A 19,104-nucleotide genomic window follows, 5' to 3' on the forward strand; every position below is an offset into this window, starting at 1 on the left:
TCCATGATTTCAAGAAGTTCATGGAAGTTATGTTGGGTTACTGCTTAAGTCTCTATGAAGCCAGTGACAAATAGAAAATGGGTAGAGTTAGTCCTGTTAACAACTGAAGAAAAAAAAGAAGTGGCTTGAATTTTTTTTTTTTTTGGTATCGGAGATCAAACTTGGGACCTTGTGCTTGCAAGGCAGGAGCCAGATCCACTGAGCTAAATCCCTGGCCCTAACTTGAATTTTAAAGGGCTAAGAAAGGGTCTTGAGAAACTTGATATGGCCTTCAAATACTGTTGAAAAATTACTTTTATGATCATGATGCGATAGTTAAATAAAGTTGTATTCTCTTAAAATTTTGTTGGAAAGATTATATTTCATTCATTCTTTGTCCTAAGATTTAGCATATCAAATTTTAACCTAAATTTTGTTAACTATAAGCTCATATAATCTATTTCTGTAATATTTTTATTTCACGTTAAAAGCCCAATCAATCTTTTTCATGCTGCTATTTACCATAAAATTTTGACTCTCATTTTACAAAATGTGTTACTTTGAGTAGCTATATTTTGGTACTAGTTGTCTTTTTTTTTTTTTTTAATTCTTTTATCGGTACATTTTAGGTATACAACACAATTACATTTCTCATTGGGAACTTGTACCTTTACATGATGCATCTTGGTTCTTATTTTTTCCCCATTCCTAGCCCTCCCTTCACCCCCTCCACCCTTCCCTATTTATAAAGACTTTATTTCCATTTTTTCCATTCTCATCATTTTTCCTTTCCCTTCTTTCCTTTCCCCTACCCCTCCCACTACCCCTACCCCTCTGGACCTTTTCTTCCTATTTTGCATTATCGATTATTCATTCTAATAATTGGTACATTTTAGGTATACAATATAATGACATTCATCATTGGAAATTTGCACCTTTACATAGTTTCTCTTGGTTCTTATTTTTCACCCTTGCCCAGCCCTCCCTTCAACCCCTCCAGTCCTCCCTAGTTACAAAGATTTTGTTCCTATTTTTCCATTTTCTCATATTACTTCCATACCCTTCTTTCCTTTCCCCTAGCCCTCCCACTTCCTTCCCCTTTGCCCCTTTTCTTCCTATTTCACATTACCTATTATACATTTTAGTCCTTATTTAAACTTTCAGTTTCTCACACCAGAGACACTATTTGGCATTTATACATGTGTGTCCTATTTATTTCACTTAAGAGTATCGCCTCAATGTGCATCCATTTAGCTATAAACATCTCTAATTTCTCATTTTTTATGGCTGAGTAGTACTCCATTTTATAAAAACCCCACATTTTCTTTATCCAGTCTCCAGTTGATGGGCATGTGGGCTGTTTCCAAGTTTTAGCTATCACAAACTTGCTGCTATGAACATGGGTGCACATATATCACTGTGGTATGATTCTTTTAATTCTTTAGGGAAGATCCCCAGCAGTGGAATAGCGGGGTCAAATGGGACTTTCAGTCCTAGTTCTTTGAGGTATCTCCATACTGATTTCTACAGTGGTTGCACCAGTCTACACTCCCACCAAGAGTGGAGCAGGGTTCCTCTTTCCCCACAGCCCCGCCAGCATTTGTTATTGGTTGATTTCATGATAGCAGCCATTCTTTCTGGAGTGAGGTGGAATCTCAGCATTGTTTTCATTTGCATCTTTCGAATGACCAGTGATGTTGAACATTTTTTCATGTATTTATTTGCTATTTCTACTTTCTTGTCTGAGAAATGTCTGTTCATTTCAGATGCCCATTTTTGGATTGGGTCTTTAAATTTGGGAGGTCTGATCTTTTTAAGTTCTTTATAGATTGGAGATAGTAGACCTTTGTCTGAGGAAGAGCAGGTGAAGATTTTTTCCCACATTGTGGGTTGTCTCTTCACACTGCTGGTGGTTTCTCTTGCTGTGCAGAAGCTTTTTAATAAGAAGAGATCCCATTTGTTGATTGTTTATGCTAGTTCACGGGCAACTGAGGTTTTCTTCATAAAATCTTTTCCTACACCGATGTCTTCAAGAGTTCTACCTAACCTCTGTTCCAACTGGTTCAGAGTTTCTATTTTAATATTTAGATCTTTAATCCATTTCGATTTTAGTTTAGTGCATGGCGAGAGATATAGGTCTAGCTTTAATCTTTGGCAAGTTGAAACCCAATTTTTCCAGCACCATTTATTAAAAAGGCTATCTTTCCTCCAGTGAGGGTGTTTGGCTCCTTTATCGAAGATAAGATAGCTCAGTGTGTCTGGCGTTGTTTCTGCATCTTCTAATCTGTTCCACTGGTCCTCAGGTCTGTTTCTTTGCCAGTACCATGCTGTTTTTATCACAGTAGCTTTGTAGTACAGTTTTAAGTTGGGGATTGTGATACCCCCTGCCATGTCTCTGTTACCTAGAATTGCTTTTGCTATTCTGGGTCTCTTCTTGTTCCAAATGAATTTTTGGATTGTTTTCACAAGGTCCGTGAAGTATGCTGCTGGGATCTCAATTGGAATTGCATTGAATCTATATAGCGGTTTTGGAAGTATGGCCATTTTCACTATATGAATCCTTCCTACCCAGGAGCAGGGGATGTCTGTCCATTTTCTGATATCACCTTCAATCTCTCTTTTCAGAGTGCTATAGTTTTCAGAGAAGAGATCTTTGATTTCTTTCGTTAGGTTGATTCCTAGGTATTTCAGTTTTTTGGATGCTATTGTGAAAGGAATTATTTGCCCTATTTCTCTCTCAGTGAGTCTGTCATTGGTGTAGAGGAAAGCTATTGATTTTTGTGTGTTGACCTTGTCACCAGCTACTTGACTGAATTTGGTTATTAAGTCTAGAAGACTTTTGGAGGAGTTCTTGGGGTCTTCTATATAGAGTATCATGTCATCTGGAAATAATGACAGTTTGACTTCTTCATTTGCTATCTTTATTCCTTTTCTTTCTTTCTTTTGTGTAATTGCTGTGGCTAACGTTTCCAGAACTATATTGAACAAGAGTGGTGATAGCGGACATCCTTGTCTTGTTCCTGATTTTAATGTGAAGGATTTCAGTTTTTAACCATTTAGTATGACATTGGCTGTTGGTTTTTCATAGATGGTTTCTATCAGTTTGAGGTAGAGACCATCTATTCCAATCTTTTGTAGGGTTTTTATCATAAAAGCATGTTGGATTTTGTCAAATGCTTTTTCTGCGTCTTTGGAGATAATCATACGGTTTTTGTCCTTGGCTCTATTGATATAGTGTATTACATTGATTGATTTGCATATGTTGAACCATCCCTGCATCCCTGGGATGAATCCCACTTGATCAGGGTGTATGATCTTCTTGATGATCTTCTGCATTCTATTTGCCAGTATCTTATTAAGGATTTTTGCATCTATGTTCATTAGTGAGATTGGCCTATAGTTCTCCTTTTCGATGTGGTCTTTCTCTGCTTTGCGAATCAAGGTGATGCTTGCTTCCAGGAATGAATTTGGAAGTATTGCTTCCCTTTCAATTTCATTGAAGAGTTTAAACAGTAGTGGCAGTAGTTCCTCTCTAAATGTCTTGTAGAATTCAGCAGTGAAGCCATCAGGGCCCAGGCTTTTCTTAGTTGATAAGTTTTTAATTATGTTTTCAATTTCATTGGTTGATATTGGGTTGTTTAGAATTTTTAGGTCTTCTTCATTCAACTTTGGTAATTCATATGTATTAGGAATCTGTCCATTTCTTCTGTGTTTTCCATCTTATTGGCATATAGGTTCTCAAAGTAGGTATTAATGATCCTCTGGATTTCTGCTGGGTCCATTGTCCCTTTTCATTCCTAATTGCATGGATTTGGGCCTTTTGTTTCCTTTTTCTGATCAGGTTGGCTAAGGGTTTGTCAATTTTGTTGATTCTTTCAAAGAACCAACTCTTGGCTTCATTGATTTTTTGTATCATTCTCTTAGTCTCCATTGCATTGATTTCTCCTCTGATCTTTATAATTTCCTCCCTTGTATGAGCTTTGGGGTTGTCCTGCTCTTGTTTTTCTAGAAGCTTGAGGTTCAGCATCAGGTTGTTTAATTGGGCTCATTCTGTTTTCCTAATATGCATATTCACTGCTATGAATTTCCCTCGTAAGACTGCTTTCATTGTGTCCCATACATTCCGATATGTTGTATTGTCATTGTCATTTAATTGAAGGAACTGTCTGATTTCTTCTTTAATTTCCTCTATGACCCATTGGTTATTCAGAAGTGTGTTGTTCAGTTTCCACGTGTTTATGAAATTTTTTGAGTTTCTTTTGCTATGGATCTCCAATTTCATTGCACTATGTTCTGATAATATACAGGGGATAACTTCAATTCCTTTGCCCTTACTTAAACATGTTCTATGTGTGATTATGTGGTCTATTTTGGAGAATGACCCATGTGCAGCTGAGAAGAATGTGTATTCTGATTTTGTGGGGTGGAAGACTCTGTAAACATCTGTTAAGTTCATTTGTTCAAGAGTTCGATTGAGTTCTAGTATTTCATTACTTATTTTTTTGTCTAGTTGATCTATTTGTGACAGTGGGGTGTTGAGGTCCCCCACTACAATTGTATTAGTGCATATATGACTTTTCATGTCCGTTAGTATTTATTTTGTATAGTTGGGCGCACTAGTGTTTGGTGCATAGATATTTATGATTGTTACCTCTTCCTCTTGGATTGTTCCCTTTACAAGGATGTAGTGTCCTTCTTCATCTCTCTTCATCAGTGTTGGTTTGAAATCTACTTGATCTGCAAAGAGGATAGCTACTCCTGCTTTTTTGGGGGGGGTTACTGTTGAATGGAGTATTGTTTTCAATCCTTTAACTTTCAGTCTATGAGTTTCCTTTTGAATGAAGTGTGTTTCTTGTATGCAGCATATTGTTGGATTTTGCTTCTTGACTCATTCTGCCAGTCTCTTTCTTTTGATTGGTGAATTGAGACCATTAACATTGATGGTTATAACTGAAACATATTGACTTATCATTGCCATGACTTTTTCTTTTTGTTGGGTTCTCCCCCTTTACATTTAATTTCTTGTCATGCCAGATGGGTTCATTCTGCTTTGCTTCCTGGGGTTGTGATCCTCAATGTCCATTCCTAGGATATTGTGTAAAATTCTTTGGAGTGCTGGTTTGGTATTCACGAAGTTCCTAAGGTGCTCTTTGTCATGAAAGTATCTTATTTCTCCATCAATTTTGAAAGATAGTTTTGCAGGGTACATCAGTCTGGGTTGGAAGCTGTTTTCTTTTAGGGCTTGGAATATGTCACTCCAAGCTCTTCTTGCCTTGATGGTTTGCATTGAGAAGTCTGCTGTGATTCTGATGGGCTTTCCTTTTTATGTGATTTGTTTCTTTTCTCTAACTGCTTGTAGAACTTTGTTCTCCTGTTGAGTTTCAGGAATCTTAACAATTATATGCCTATGTGTAGATTTTTTTTTTTGATCAAGGCTATTTGGAGTCCTATATGCCTCACTTATCTGTATGTCAAGTTCTTTTCCCCTCCTTGGGAAGTTTTCTGCCATTACTTCTGCGAAGAGTTTTTTTTTATGTGATCTGCACTCTATCCTGTTTCTTCATTGACTCCCGTCAGTCTTATGTTATTCTTCTTTGCATCGTCTAGCAGCTGCTGGATTGATTTCTCGTGTTCCCTTATAATTTTGAAACAATTTTTCTCTTTCTGGTCATTAATTGCAGTCTTATCTTCTATATCTGAAATTCTGTCCTCACATTGCCTCATTCTGCTGTGTAGACTTTCAGTGGAGTTTTTCATGTCCTGGAAATCTATTTGCATCTGTTTTATGGATTCCATTTGTTTCTTATGTTGGGATTCCATCATGTTCCTCAGCTCCTCTCTAGATTTATTAATCATGTCTTCCACTAGTGGCACAATTTCTCCTGTTATCTGAGAAATTATTTCTGATTTCATTTTTTCCAGATCCCCTTTTGTTGCTAGTTCATTGGGTCCAGGTGGTTGAGTATCAGAGTGTTCCATCTCATTTCCCTTTGAGGTTGCTGTAGGTGATCTGGAAGTCTGGTTTTGAGACTTATTTACTTGTTTTCTCATTTTGACTGGGGGGGCGGGGGGGTGCTGTTGGCATCCGCGTGGCTCACCTCCTCTGAGCTGGGAGAGGTGGGCCAGGGGCTGGGAGTGGCGGTAGGGATGGTGGCCCGGAAGCCCCTTCCTCTGGACCGGGAGCAGTGGGACGGCGGCTCAGAAGCCCTTACCTCTGGGCAGGAATTCTTTAAATGCTGAGAACTTGATTAGCTCCAGTACAGTGGTCTTGTGGTCTGGTGTCCTCTGCGTCTTTGTAGGTGGAACCAGGTGGCTGTGCAGAGAAGAGGCCAAAGGAGCGGGGGCGGCGGGGTGGGGGGTTGTCCAGTGGATTGCTGCCGGGGCACAGGCTGTGATTCGGTGTTTTCCGCAGGACTGGTGACCTCAGGACCGGGTCCGCAGACCCGCCTGTCTGTAGCGGGCTGATTTGGTGTTTTCCGCGCTACTACCAGTTGTCTTTTGAAATGAGAATTTTTTGTATTCATTCAAAGGAAAACTTTTAAATCTATTTTGAAACTTTTCAGAAAAGATCTTCAATGAATTGTTAACTGCAGTTACTTCAATTGATATTGGATCAGGGAACTTTTACTTCATATCTCTCTAGATAGATAGATGTAGACATAAATGTAGATTTATAGATGTTATACATAGACACAAGTTGTTCCTCAGTTCACAAACTTAATTGAAATGGCACTCGGAGGGCGGGCAGACCACAGAAGAGAGCGGCACTCAGAGAACTGAAGGGAAAGGCAGGTTTCTTTACTAGCTAGGGGCCTAGCGGAAGTCCCCTTCCAGAGTCTGAGCCCCGTTTCTCCATTTGTTCTCATTTATCTGTTCTTTAGCCAGGGCGGGGGAGTAAGCAGAATTTCATAGAAGCAGAATTTAGCAGAGGGTAGGGAGGTGGAGGTAAATGTTGTTTTTACAGTTTATCTCTAAGACATAGGCAGGTAGGCAGCTGTGTTTCAACAGTTCATCTTCCGGGCACAGTGACCTTCATGGGTCTAGCAGGAGGGGCAAGCCTTAGACTGTCAGCCTTGAGACTGCCAGTCTCTGCTCTGTCTTTGTTTTTTCCATTTAAAATTTGTTCCACGATTTTGGGGAAGATGACTATTTTTGTGTTTATCACCTGATGGGGAGTTCTCCAATGGAAGCAAAAATTTTGCCAAATGCTTCTGTTTAGGAACAGAATTGTTTGTGAGCAGAAGCGTACCACTGTATATCCCCAATGCCTAGGACGATGCTCGACCCTTAATACAAACCAAATAAATATTTGTTGAATGAATGAGAACCAAACAGAAAAATCTCATATCTTTAAAGAGTTTATAGTCTAATGACAGAAGTAGGACTGATAGAGCCAAAAGGTTAGGAATAGTTATAGATAGAAAGGAAAAGGTCATTTTGGCTGCGTTTAGTACTAAGTTTTAATTTGGTACTGTTTTGATTAGAAGGAGTTTTAATTTGATCCATGAGAAATTGGGAGTAACAAGTTTTGCAGAAGAGAATTAATGATATGGGGGGCGGATAGCTACTTTTAGCAAATGCATTGGGTAATGTAATATTGCCTTTTGTCATGAGATAGCTCCAAGCCGCATCTTTGACTGTGAATATGTGTAGCAAAGAACAGAGCTATCTGGTTACCTCATTTATTTTTAATTTTTTTGTTTCCTTTTTTTGGGGGGTAACAGGGATTGAATTCAGGACCTTGCACTTGTGAGGTAGGCAGTGGAACCACTGAGCTAAGTCCCTGGCCCTATTTTTAATTTTTTTGGTTATGCTTTCTAAATATTGAATTCCAAAGCTCTCTATAACTGGAGATATGTTGTGTTTAATAAGGAGGTAAAATAGATTTTTTTCAATTTTCCTATATTTCTAAAAAAATTATTTAAAATATTAGACTTTAAATATGAAAACATAAAGCAATATAATCACCTGTAATATTTCATCACACAATAGATGTTTAAACTTCAAGTAGTCTAGGAGGATTATCTATACTCAAATTCCATTAACCCATGCATTTTGTCTTTTTCATTCCTTTTCAGGTTCCAAATCACACATTCACATAAAATTATTAGTGTCAGGCACAGAAATTATTATAGGAAAAATGATGTTATTTTGTAAAAGATATCTTGTATAATATGGAAAACTAAATAAAATATTGTCTTAATAATTTGGTTCCCAGAATGAATGGCCTCAGATAATATTATGTCATTGCAGTCATTTAACTGATTGCTAACTAAATGTGCCTTTAAAGGAGCTGAGGATGTGCCTCAGTAATAGAACTTGGCTACCTTGCAAGAGGCCCTGGGTTCAATCTGCAAGGCCACAAAGAAAAAAAAGCCTTAAAAAATTCTGTAAGGGCAAAGGTGTTGAATACATTTTTGCACTATTTATTCTTTCTGAGGAAATTCTTACCTATTACTGTAGTTTGGAGATTTTGCATAATTTATATTTAAAAGAAAATATCTTTGTGACAGTGGAATGCATCTAAATGCAATTGATATAAAGTGTGTTTATAGTCAATCTCTTTAATTTATACCAAGATCAATATCTCATGTTCTGTATTACTAGTCAAGAAAGCAGTTTGTATTTGCAAGGTATTGATATATAATTACATATTTGACAGTTTTAAAAATTATTTCCTAGGAAATATGTAAGCACACAGAAATTCATCATAGACAATGCTTATACCAGTGCCCAAATCTGAGAAATGAAAACTCTAATTTTGAAAGAATTGAAATTTGAAGCTGGGCGTGGTGGTACATGCCTGAAATCCCAGCAATGGATTGGGGAAGCTGAGGCAGGAGGATCGCCAGAAGTTTGAGGCCAGTCTGGGCTACATAGCGAGTCCAAGTCCAGCCTAAACTATGAAAGAAAGAAAGAGAGAAAGAGAAAGAGAGAAATTTGAATTGGGCCAACCTTTGTCACTACACTTCTTAAGGCGAGCACCGAAAGCCAGGGGGGTGGATGCAGAACTGCACACATTAGCCAAGTATTTGATGCAGTTAACACTCATGGACTGCAACATGGTACACTAGCATCCTGCTGAGGTAGCAGCAGCTGCTTCCTGCTTGTCTCAGAAAGTCCTGAGGCAAGAAATGTGGAACTTGCAGCAGCAGTATCACATGGGATACTTGGAGAATGAGTTATTGAAAGTCATGCAGCACATGGCCAAAAATGACCAGTGCAAACTCTTGAAGATCAGCCATTCCACGAACGAGCTCCAGAACCGGCAAATCCTCGCTGCCTTCTGATGGGAAGGCTCTAGGCTCCTGGGTTTCATCCTTGTCCTTTTTATAAAAAAACTGGTTTAGAACTCTTTTTTTTTTTTTTTTGTACTGGGAATTGAACTCAGGCCCTTGAGCTTTTGAGGCAGGCGGTGGAATAGAACTCTTGATTTTGTAAATAGTCTTTTCTTTTCTCTTCTCTTCTTTTCCTCCCTCCCTCTTTCTTCTTTTTTAACAAAACCTGGCAAGAAGACTTTCTGTGTCAATGCAAGGCAAGACCAAAGCAAAGTTCAGTCTCACTTTAGGCATGCCTTATGAATTAAGGCAGGTGGAAGGATGAAAAGCAGCCAAATACACAGGTATTAGGCTGATGAGAAAATGTTCCGGGCTGGGGATTTAGCTCAGTGGTGCTGCCGCCTGCCTCGCAAGCACAAGGTCCCGAGTTCAATCCCCGGTACCAAAAAAAAAAAAAAAGATCTAGAAAATGTTCCATTTCCCTTAATTCAACAAAGGCATTCAGTGAGAATGCAGTTGCCAAAATCAATGCCTGGCACAGTATCAGGTGTGCTTTCTTTTCCTGTCTCTCATGCCACTGATGTTTGGACTTTCCCTGTCACCTAAATTTACATACAATGGACTAGCCAAGCTGTGGCAAATCTTATGAAACAAACTCTTTTTTTTGTTTTTTGCCTACTAAAATACATTTTTAACTAAATGCAAAGAAACAAAACAAAAAATCCCACTGTAGTTCCTTATTAAAATGTATTTTCAAGGCCAGGGATTTAGCTCAGTGGTGCCACCACCTGCCTCGCAAGCACAAGGTCCTGAGTTCGATCCCCAGTACCAAAAAGAAAATGTATTTTCAATTAGTTGTAAAACTAGCATCAACTGTTGTTTATACCCACATGGTACATTATAAAGTTTAACACCTCTGCCGGTTATTCTGTCTTGGAAAGCAAATGAACTGCAAATTAACACTGGGTTACAAGTGTCACCAGAACTGCTTTGGAAACATAAGTAGGCTGTACAAAGACATCACAAATCCCACAGTATCCAGTGTAGCCAAGGCCTCTTCTGTGTCTCTGAAAAGTCTTTGGATGAAATCACAGGACACTGCTGTCAGGCAAGGAGCAGATTACCGGCTGCTGACTTTCTGTTCTCCCTTCACGCATGTCAGCACCAAGATCACCAAATAGTGTTTTTGGGCTGCAGACGCACGCATAACCAGCACAGAAACCGTCAAGCACAACATCAAATAAATCTGAAGGGCTTCTGGTTGTTTCCTTCCTGGTAGCCCTGTTAGTTCTCACGCATGGGCAGCCAGAGTTCCAGGCGCCTCAGGATGATCACAAGGCTCTGGCACTTCTCCCAACGCTTGGCTCAGCCACTGTCCACTTCCGGCTCCTCTCTGAGGTAGCACCACGTGTCCAAAGCCACGAGGGAGGAGCTGAGGGGCAGCACTTTCCACCAGGGCCACGGCTGCCCCTTTCCAAGAGAACGCCCTACCATCCAGCCAGACAGGTTGGCTTTGCTGGAGGAAAACTGAATGGATGGTTGAGATCTTTCTCAGGCTCAGCTGGAGCTGCGCCTGAGCTGGGCCCCTAGGCAGTAGGTGTAGGCTTCACGAAGCCCAGCCCACAAGCCTCAGGTCGGAGGTCGTGTCACTTCCGTCACACAGAACAGGAGGTCCCCTTGTTTTCCCCGTTTACCTGAATGAATTTGTCAATTTGTATTTGCAAGATATCTATGTATACTTACTTATCTGATAGTTTTAAAAATTATTTTCTAGGACCGATATACTAAACAGAGAGAAGCTGAAAGCTTCCCCTCTAAAATCAGGAACAATAGGGGCCGGGGATTTAGCTCAGTGGTTCCGCTGTCTGCCTCAAAAGTGAAAAGTCCTAGTTTGATCCCCAGTACCAGAAAGAAAAAAAAAAAAAATCAGGAACAAGAAAAGGGTGTCCACGATCACCACTCCTGTTCAATATAGTTCTTGAAACATTAGCCGGAGCAATTAGGCAAGAGAAAGAAATAAAGGGGATATGTATAGGAATGGGAAAAAGTTATCATTATTTGCTGATGTCATGATACTTTGCATAGATTACCAAAACTCCACCAAAATACTCCTAGAATAAACAAAACACTCAAAAATCAATAACGTTCCCATACACCAATCACAAACTCACGGAGAGAAAAATTAGGGAAATAATATCTTTCACAGTAACATCAAGAAAAATGAAATACTTAGGAATTAACTTAACCAAGGAAGTGAAAGACCTCTACAATGAAAGCTATAGTACTCCAAAAAAGGAGATTGAAAAAGATATCAGAAAATGGAATGACATCCCCTCTTCCTGGATAGGCAGAATAATACAGTCAAAATGGCCATATTTCCAAAACTGTTCCACAGATTTAATGCAATCACAATCAAAATACCAGTAGCATTCCTTACAAAACTACAGAAAATATTCCTTAAATTCATATGGATCCAGAAGAGACCTAGAATAGCAAAAGCAGTTCTAGGCAACAGGGGGAAGGCAGGGGGCAGCAAGATCCAGGACTTCAAATTATACTACAAAGTTACAGTTATAAAAACAGCATGGTACTGTTGCATCTGGGGGACAAGCACTGCTGCTCTGCTATCAGAGCAGCCCACCAGGATCATAACTCAGCCCCAATAATAAATTAGAGGGACAAAGTTTAATGAAAGGAAGACACTTTATTTGTAAAGAGAAAAAGGAGAGAGAAAGGAGAAGATAGCTACCCTGATAGGAAAGAATCAGGGTAGGGGGCTTCAGAAAGACGAAGGACCCATGGGCCCCTTGTTCTCAGCTGTTTTTATGGAGATGAGGGATGACTCTTTCCCCTCCACCTGGAACTTGCTTTAACTTGATTAGCTTCCAGGCATCTCTGCCTATCATCATCTTTTCCTGTGGTCTGTGTGCAGCTTCTTTCTTGCTGTTTATTTGCTTGTCTTTGACCTACCTTTTAAATCCTTATCTTTGGGGTGGGCAGCTGGTTGGCAAGGGGGTGCCTTATTCTTGGTTAGCTTGGAGTTAGTAAGGGGGCATGTGGATATCTATTGTACTCTAATGACCCTCGAGGGAGTAATACCATGAGTTTAGAGTGAACACACCTGTATGTGAGTATATATGTTAGTGCATAGGTGTGAGTACACACTGCCTTAAAGTTAGTCAGCTTCTCTGCTTGTTTTTCTTATATTCTATTGGAGGTGGGGGCAGCTTATTGTTTGTGCACCTGGCTTTCTCTCTTTGTCCTGCCTGTCAGCTCTTTTTCTGGTCTCTTGGTGCAAGTCCCAAGGCCATTTGGTGCCTTTCTTTATCTGTTTTTTTTTTTTTCTATCTCTGTCTGACTTGCTTCCCAGGAGAATCTCTCTGGTAAGGTTTGTTTTTAACTCACTCCTTCTAGTCAGGATTAGCTAAAAGACCAAAGCCAGGTGTGGTGGCACATGCTTGTAATCCCAGCACTTGGGAGGCTGAGGCAGGAGGATCACCATGAGTTTGAGGCCAGCCTCAACTATATAGTGAGATGCTATATGGGAAAAAAAAGATCTAAGGAGGCCTCTATTTTATTTTCTCATCTGTAGATCCCTGTCCCTACAGTTTTAGCCAAAAAACCAAACCAAAACAAAACAGACTTGTGGATCAATGGAACAGATTAGAAGATGCAGAAACAACTCCAGGCACACACAGCTATGTTATTTTTGGAAAAAAGGGGCAAATCCTTTCACTAGAGGAAAGATAGCTTCTTAGCAAATGGTGCTGGGAAAACTGGCTATCCACATGCTAAAGATTTAATGTAGATGCATATCTCTCACACTGCACTAAACTAAAATCAAAATGGATTAAAGATCTAAGCATTAGAACAGAAACATTTTATTTGCTGGAAATAATATATGTAAAACCCTTGAAGACATAGGTGTAGCCAAAGACTTTCTGAACAAAACCCTGGTTGCACAAGAAATAATACCAAGAATCGACAAATGGGATCACATCAAATTTACAAGTTTCTGCACAGCAAAGGAAACCACTAATGGAGTGAAGAGACAACTTATAGAAGGTGAACAAATTTTTGCCAGCTACTCCTCAGACAAAGGGCTAATAGGTACAATCTATAAAGAACTCAAAAAAGTAGACCCCCAAATTTAAAGATCCAGTCCAAAAATGGGCATCTGAAATGAATAGACTTCTTCTCAGATGAAGAAGTACAAATGGCCAATAAATACATGAAAAAATATTCAGCATCACTGGCCATAAAACAACACAGATTTCATCTCACTCCAAAAAGAATGGCTGTCATCAAGAAATCAAGCAACAACAAATGCTGGTGAGGCTCTGGGGAAGAAGAAATCCTTCTTCATAGTTGGTGGGATTATAAACTGGTACAACTACTGTGGAAGTCAGTATGGAGATTCCTCAAAAAACTAAAAATAGAAATTCCATTTGACCCAGCTATTCCCCTTCTAGGTATCTTCCCCAAAGATTTAAAGATAGCATACCACAGTGTTGTATGCATACATATGTTTATAGCAGCACAATTCAATAGCTAAATCCTGGAAGCAGCCTATATGTCCATCAACAGATGAATGGATAATGAAAATGTGGTATTTATTATACACAGTGGAGTACTACTCTGCCATAAAGAAGGATAAACTTGAGTCATTTGTGGGGAAATTGATGCACCTTGAGACCATAATGTTAAGTGAAATAAATCGGACATACAAACTTAAATATTGCGTGGTTTCTCTTATCTGAGAAGCTCAATATATAAATTGCATAATAAAAGACAGGAAAAAAGAGAAAAAAGTTATTGTAATCCAGCATTGAAAATGTATCTAAAAGTGAACCTTGATTTAGTATAATTGTCTTATGTGTTTGTTTTAAATGTTCTTTGGCCTACTAGTCTGGTTGAATCTGTAAGTATGATAATTAATACTATAAAGACGTATAAGTAAATGAATCTGATGCTGGCAAAAAACGGGGGTGGAGGGGAAGGGGAAAAAAGGATTAAGATGTGTTATGTACATGTGCCAATTCCTCACAATGAATGTAACCATTATGTACTACAAACATGGACTAATAAACTTTTAAAATATAAAAATTATATCCTAGGAAACATAACTTTTGAAACTATGGTGGAAATTCTCCGAGATAAACCAAGTGGCATCAATATGGAGGGAGGATTCCTGACCACTGCGAGCATGGTTTCTGTTTTGCCTCGAGACTCCAACTCTCCTTGCATTCACTTCTTCACAGGGACTCCTGATCCTGAGAGGTGAGCTCACAACAGACTGTAAACCAGCATGGGGCCATGGGAGGGGTAAATAAGACAATGATCTTCTGGTGTATTTTTTGTTTAGATTTTAGTCAGCAGTTTCATATGTATATAACTTGTTCTCATTTTTTATGAGAAGAAAAGACTAATAGTTTCTAGTTATCCCAACTCATCTTTCCCACAAATATATTTAGCACTGCCAGGAAAGTGGATAGCTTTTCTCACTCTGATTTCAGACATTATGGCTTTAGATGATTAATAACAGCTACTAAGTCAGTTAAATGATGTAAAAGAAAATATCAACTTTTGTTACATCTTCAGCACTTTTATAAATAGGACTACCTTGATTTAAGTCAATATCTCTTACAAAACTTAATGCACATTACATTTAAAAATGATTCTAAAGGGCTGGGGATTTAGCTCAGTAGTTTCACCGCCTGCTGCGCAAGTGCAAGGATCCGAGTTCGATCCCCGGTACCAAAAAAAAAAAATGATTCTGTAACCTGGGGTTGGAGGTACATGCCTCTAAGCCTAGTACTTGGAAAATCAAGGCAGGAAGATTGTGAGTTCAAGCCCAGCCTGGACTATATTATATAGTGAACAAGTTCAAGGCCAGCCGGGGCTACAGAGTGAGACCCTGTCTCAAAAACATTATTATATTCACTGCCCCTCAGTGTTACAGTCTTTCATATTACTAAAGATATCTTCAAGAACATAGAATGAAACCTGTGCCCTCTTATCAACAATGGTACTAATTTCCCTAAACTGTAGTCCTCAGCCTATAATATTGAGGATTATTTTTTCTCTAGGAAATGGCAAACTATGAAGTCATTGACAGTGTTTATGTGCCAGATTGTCTGTTAGGTCTGTGGGAATATATGGCTAAATACAGCATTGACTCCTGCCCTAAATGAGATTCTAATATAATAAAGGGGATAGACATGAGCATAACTAACATGCCAGGAACACATTAGTATGTAGCATTATTAACAGAAACTTTTAATTGTTGGAAGACTTGGAATAATGCTGCATAATTTTTATATTTTGCCACACCAACTTAATAAAGACTCTTTCTCCTAGATCTGTTTTTAAGCCTTTTATATTTGTGCCACATATTTCACAATTATTGGATACCTGTTCACCAACATTTGAACTTGAAGATCCAGTTAAAAAGAAGGCACACTTTAAGCCTGACAGAAGACATCCACTCTACCAGAAACACCAACAGGCACTGGAAGTAATTGATACTAATAAGGTATGATTAAATTATATTATTTGTTGTCTGAATAAGAATAGTTTATTCTGGGCTGGGGATTTAGCTCAGTGGTTTTGCTGCCTGCTGCACAAGCACAAGGACCTGAGTTCAATCCCTGGTACCAAAAAAAGAGAATAGTTTATTCTGATTCTTTTTTGTTATTTTTGATACCGGGGATCAAACCTTGTGCTTGCCAGGCAGGCGCAGCGCCACTGAGCTAACTCCCCGGCCCTCAATAGGAATAGTTTAATATGTGATTCAGTCCATATTTTGAACCTTGGAGTGTCAACTCTCCCCTTTCTTCATGTAAAAAGAGATCTAGGAATTGTTTAGATGCACAGACTATAGTAGAGCTGTATTTTTTATACCTTTGTTTAGGAAAATGTGGGCTATGATTCCCAGAGAAATTCAATATATTAAACATAATAACAATAGCTAACATTTATTGAGCCCTTATATAACCATTTTATATGGATTATTTCATTTAATCTTTAGAACCGTTTTATGAGGCAGGTACTCTTATGGTCTTCATTTTATTTGTAAGGAGTCTGAGACTAGGAGAGGTTAAGCAAGGAAAAGGAAAGATAAGAAGGAAACGAAGAGCTGTCTAAATGACTCTGCAGTAAAGAAAAAGATTAGCTGTCTCATCTTTTCTGTATTATTTCTTCCACCTGCTGAATTTTCTTGCCTATAATTCCATTTACTTTGGCAAGGTGTCAGCATTTACATTCTGCCTACCTTTAAATGAATTAGTGTTTCTCCAGGTAATAAATTTATTTTTACCCGTAGTATGTTTGCATAGCTGCTATGTCTTGTTCACCCTTGACTATTTTGCTTAAGCTTAAAGTAAAGAACGTTGCCAAACTCCTATTTGCTAAGAATTCTTGGTGCTGCTCCTGCTTTATCTGGGGCCAGTTTGTTTTCACTTCTGGCCTACAGTCTCAACATTTACTTTCTTGAAATTCTTTGGCATGAAGTAGGGGGCACTAGTTGCCCTCTTAGTATCCTAAGGAGGACTAGTCCACAGGGCTAGAGCCCAAACTCAGATGGGTGCAGTGAACAGTGATGAGCGCCCCGGCCCCTTGCACCCCTGCCAGCCCCTAAGTGATGTAGCATCTCAGGGCTTCTGCTCTGGTCCTTTCACTCGCCCCAGAGCAGCCTCTGCCCAGCCCTCACTGCTGGCTCCTGACAGCTCTCAAGTGTTTTCAGTCCTCTTTTCCCCCCGCAATACTGCCTCTGGGAGGTGAGTATTATAGACTATTAAATACTTGTTAAACTAAATTAAATTGCCATTTGACATTTTTTTGCAAAGTAATGTTCAAATAAAAACAAAGCTGGTACTATTTTAGGTTTTATTTCATAGGCATTAATAGTTGATTGGGAATTTAAAATGGAATAGAAATAACAGAATTTGAGAGAACTGTTAAAGAGCTGGGTTTTAGTCCTAGCTTTATAAATAACTACTTTTCTGTTTTAGGGCGAGCCAATCCTACTAGTAGTTTTAATTTACATTTTTTTGATTACTAGTGAGATTGAAAATGTGTTTATTACTCAGATATCCTTTTACATGACTTGACTATTTTTTCTTAGCTATTTCTTAAGTGATTCTGGGTCACTTTTGCTTGTTACCTCAAAGAGGCAAAAACATAAATATTAACTCTGTGACATTGCATTTTTTTAAATGGAGGGAGTTGCTGCATTGCCCAGGGTGACCCCAGACTCCTGGGCTCAAGTAATCCTCTTGCCTCAGCCTCCTAAAGAGCTGGGACTACAGGTACAGTACATACTACCATGCCCAGTTTATACTCTAAATTTTTAAAATCTCAGTTTATTGATTGACATTTAACATTTTTTTTGTCAGACAAAAAAATGTTAAATGTCATCAGTTACATTTGTTAGTCTTTTCCTTTAAGGCATTCTGATTTCATGCTCCAAAAAGCCTGCCTTGCCTCAAAATGAATGTAACTTTTGTATTTTTTTTCCAGAATGTATGTGTTTTTAAAATATTTTGATCTTTAACTCATCTGGAATTTGTTTTGTGTATATTGTTAAGTAGTATGTCTAAATGTGTTTTCCAAAAAGATAGCCAATTATCTCAATACCATTTATATATAAAATTCATTTTTTTCTCCTGACATAAAATGCAGTTTTTCATACAATTATATGAAAATAAAATAACCAAACTAGAAGTAGAAACCAGAATGAACAAACCTTGTCTACAGAGGTGGGTTGGAATTTGGTTAGATTCATGTAGTATATTTATTTTTATACTTTTAATTGTTCAGGAAAAAGCCAAAACAATGTTGGACGATATGAGGAAGGTGGAGAAAGAACTATTCAAAGAGATGGAATCAATCCTCCAAAACAAGCATCTTGACGTGGATAAAATTGTTAATCTCTTTTCTCAGTGTGCAAAAGATGAAATTAGAATTTATGAGTCAAATATTAGTTCTTAGTGATTATATAAGTGGTTAAAAATCTTCCTCAAATCTTGAATTTATTGCTATGGTAAATGATATATACATACGTTGAGCAGATCTGATTATTCTTTAATGACATACAAGTGATAGTTTGTTGATGAAATATAGTCTTGCTGAAATACTAAGAAAGGAACATTGGAATCGAACACATATAATGTGATAGCTAGGTGGAACTTTAGGTAATGTGTTATTTCTTTTAGGCACAATGACTGTTTTTTTAATCACAATGATTATTCAATCTGCATAAAGCATGAAATATTAACATGATATATAGATCTATGTTTATTATATCCAGAACTCAGATTTTTAGTATTGAAAAATATCTCAAATGGTGAGGGTTTTTCTCTGGTTTTTTGTTTTTTGCTTTAGGGAAACATTAACCAGGTTTTAACAAGAAAAATTTCCAGATTTACACATTTTCTTTGTCATTATAGTGTATTAATTCTGTAAATGCCCTTTTACGAAACCCAACATACTCTTTTTCACTATTTGGCTGAGCAATGAACTTACAGCTTTAGTCATCCTGCCTCTTTCCCTCCTCTCCTTCTCCCTTGGAAACTACAAGATCAACACTTTATCTTTTTATTGTCTCTATAGTATTGCTTTTTTCCAGAATATTATATATTTGGAATCATACAGTAAGTAGCCTTTTCAGATCAGTTTAACTTACTAGTAATGTATATTTAAGATTCTTCAATGTCTTTTTAGAGCTTGTTAGAGCATTTGTTTTTAGCATTGAATAATATCCTCTTGTCTGGATGTACTATTCCTTGTACTTTGCTATGTCCAAATTTTGGCAATTATGAATAAACCTACACATATCCACGTGTAA

At 38.2% G+C, this 19,104-nt stretch overlaps 2 protein-coding genes across 3 annotated transcripts in view; both read left to right on the forward strand.

Moving 5' to 3' along the window:
- Positions 1-14,368, forward strand: part of LOC147829967 (E3 ubiquitin-protein ligase RNF26-like) — a 33,858-nt gene extending 19,490 nt beyond the window's left edge. The window contains exon 1 of the mRNA XM_087200589.1: positions 1-14,368. This exon is cut by the window's left edge and continues 19,490 nt beyond it. The gene's annotated coding sequence lies outside the window, so the exon portion shown is untranslated.
- Scrn3 (secernin 3) overlaps positions 1-19,104 on the forward strand; it is a 52,015-nt gene extending 32,911 nt beyond the window's left edge. For both annotated transcript variants that reach the window (XM_004857696.3, XM_004857697.3), the window contains 3 exons: positions 14,375-14,537; positions 15,618-15,792; positions 18,078-19,104. In XM_004857696.3, coding sequence (XP_004857753.1) covers positions 14,375-14,537; positions 15,618-15,792; positions 18,078-18,248 — 509 coding nt within the window. In that variant the 3' untranslated portion in view covers positions 18,249-19,104. The remainder of the gene's footprint in view (positions 1-14,374; positions 14,538-15,617; positions 15,793-18,077) is intronic.

This window comes from Heterocephalus glaber, unplaced genomic scaffold (genome assembly GCF_053883595.1).
Source record: "Heterocephalus glaber isolate CG9 unplaced genomic scaffold, H.glaber_assembly_v1.0 deba00000347, whole genome shotgun sequence".
In the NCBI taxonomy this organism is placed as follows: domain Eukaryota; kingdom Metazoa; phylum Chordata; class Mammalia; order Rodentia; family Bathyergidae; genus Heterocephalus; species Heterocephalus glaber.